The sequence below is a fragment of the Limulus polyphemus genome, unplaced genomic scaffold, assembly GCF_000517525.1.
Source record: "Limulus polyphemus unplaced genomic scaffold, Limulus_polyphemus-2.1.2 Scaffold503, whole genome shotgun sequence".
NCBI classification, from domain to species: Eukaryota; Metazoa; Arthropoda; class Merostomata; order Xiphosura; family Limulidae; genus Limulus; species Limulus polyphemus.
Window position 1 is genome coordinate 63,482 of NW_013666113.1, and position 1,099 is coordinate 64,580.

At 28.8% G+C, this 1,099-nt stretch overlaps 1 protein-coding gene across 1 annotated transcript in view; it reads right to left on the bottom strand.

Moving 5' to 3' along the window:
* LOC106458709 (mitochondrial uncoupling protein 4-like) overlaps positions 1 to 1,099 on the bottom strand; it is a 35,498-nt gene that overhangs the window by 16,519 nt on the left and 17,880 nt on the right. The window contains exon 5 of the mRNA XM_013918252.2: positions 118 to 202. Within this exon, the coding sequence (XP_013773706.1) occupies positions 118 to 202 (85 nt within the window). The remainder of the gene's footprint in view (positions 1 to 117; positions 203 to 1,099) is intronic.

A 1,099-nucleotide genomic window follows, 5' to 3' on the forward strand; every position in this document is an offset into this window, starting at 1 on the left:
AGTAAAGTAAGTAGTAGTGTGTGTGTGTGTGTGTGTGTGTGTGTGTGTGTGTGTGTGTGTGTGTGTAGATACACACATTTACTTGAAAACTCATACAATTTGAAAAAGAATACTTACCAAAAATCTATTGTGCCATCTTGATTTTTGTGAAGAAAATTTTCTCTAATAAATTCATAAAAAGTCATTCGAGAACCAGTGTACACTGAAAAATTCATACAATAATGCTGAAATCAATAACCTGAATTTGGTGAAAACATTGTCAATATAACAATATAAATCTTATTATTCTGAATAATTTTAACAGAATTTTTTTCCTTCTTGCAAAGATGAACACTAACAAAACTTAGGATCTGCAAAAAATGTTTCACCCAGACTATAATATGAGTTTCAGATATGAGTTTCAACCATAAAAATAGACTAACAATATGATCACCACCAGATGTTTTAATTTGATTGAAATTATATATTCTGTTATGCTAATTGTAAACATTTTCTAATATAAATCTCAAACTGTTAAGAATAGCTATAATGCTATATATTGTAATTGATACCATAAAAACAGTGCTTTTAAAGTAAAACTAAAATGAAAAAGTTAATAAATGCAGACAAGAAATTTTAAGTTTACAATTGTTTGTTATAAAACATAAAGCAACATTATGGGCTATCTATATCTATGCTGTACCCACCACAAGTATCAAAACTTGGTTTTTAGTGGTGTGAGCATGTAGTGTTACTGCTGATCATCTGTGGGGGGGCTAAGTTTAAAATACTCATTTTCTAATCTTTACAAATTCCATAATTCATACATGAAAGTTTTTAAACATTACATCACTTTCTCCTCTTCAAGTTTTAAACTATCTACAAGACATAAATTTCAATTTGGGTTCTATCAGCAAAATATGTCTGTCACAATGTGTGTTGCCCAGTGACTTATTAGGTCATCAAGATATTAATGTCACTTTTTTTAGATGAAAAAACCTGAACAACTTATATATCAAAACAAATTTATTAAAAGAAATAATCTCCATTCTTATTGATGATGCTTTTCCATCTTACAATCAGGTTGTTAATGCCCTGATTAACGAAATCACTTGGCTTT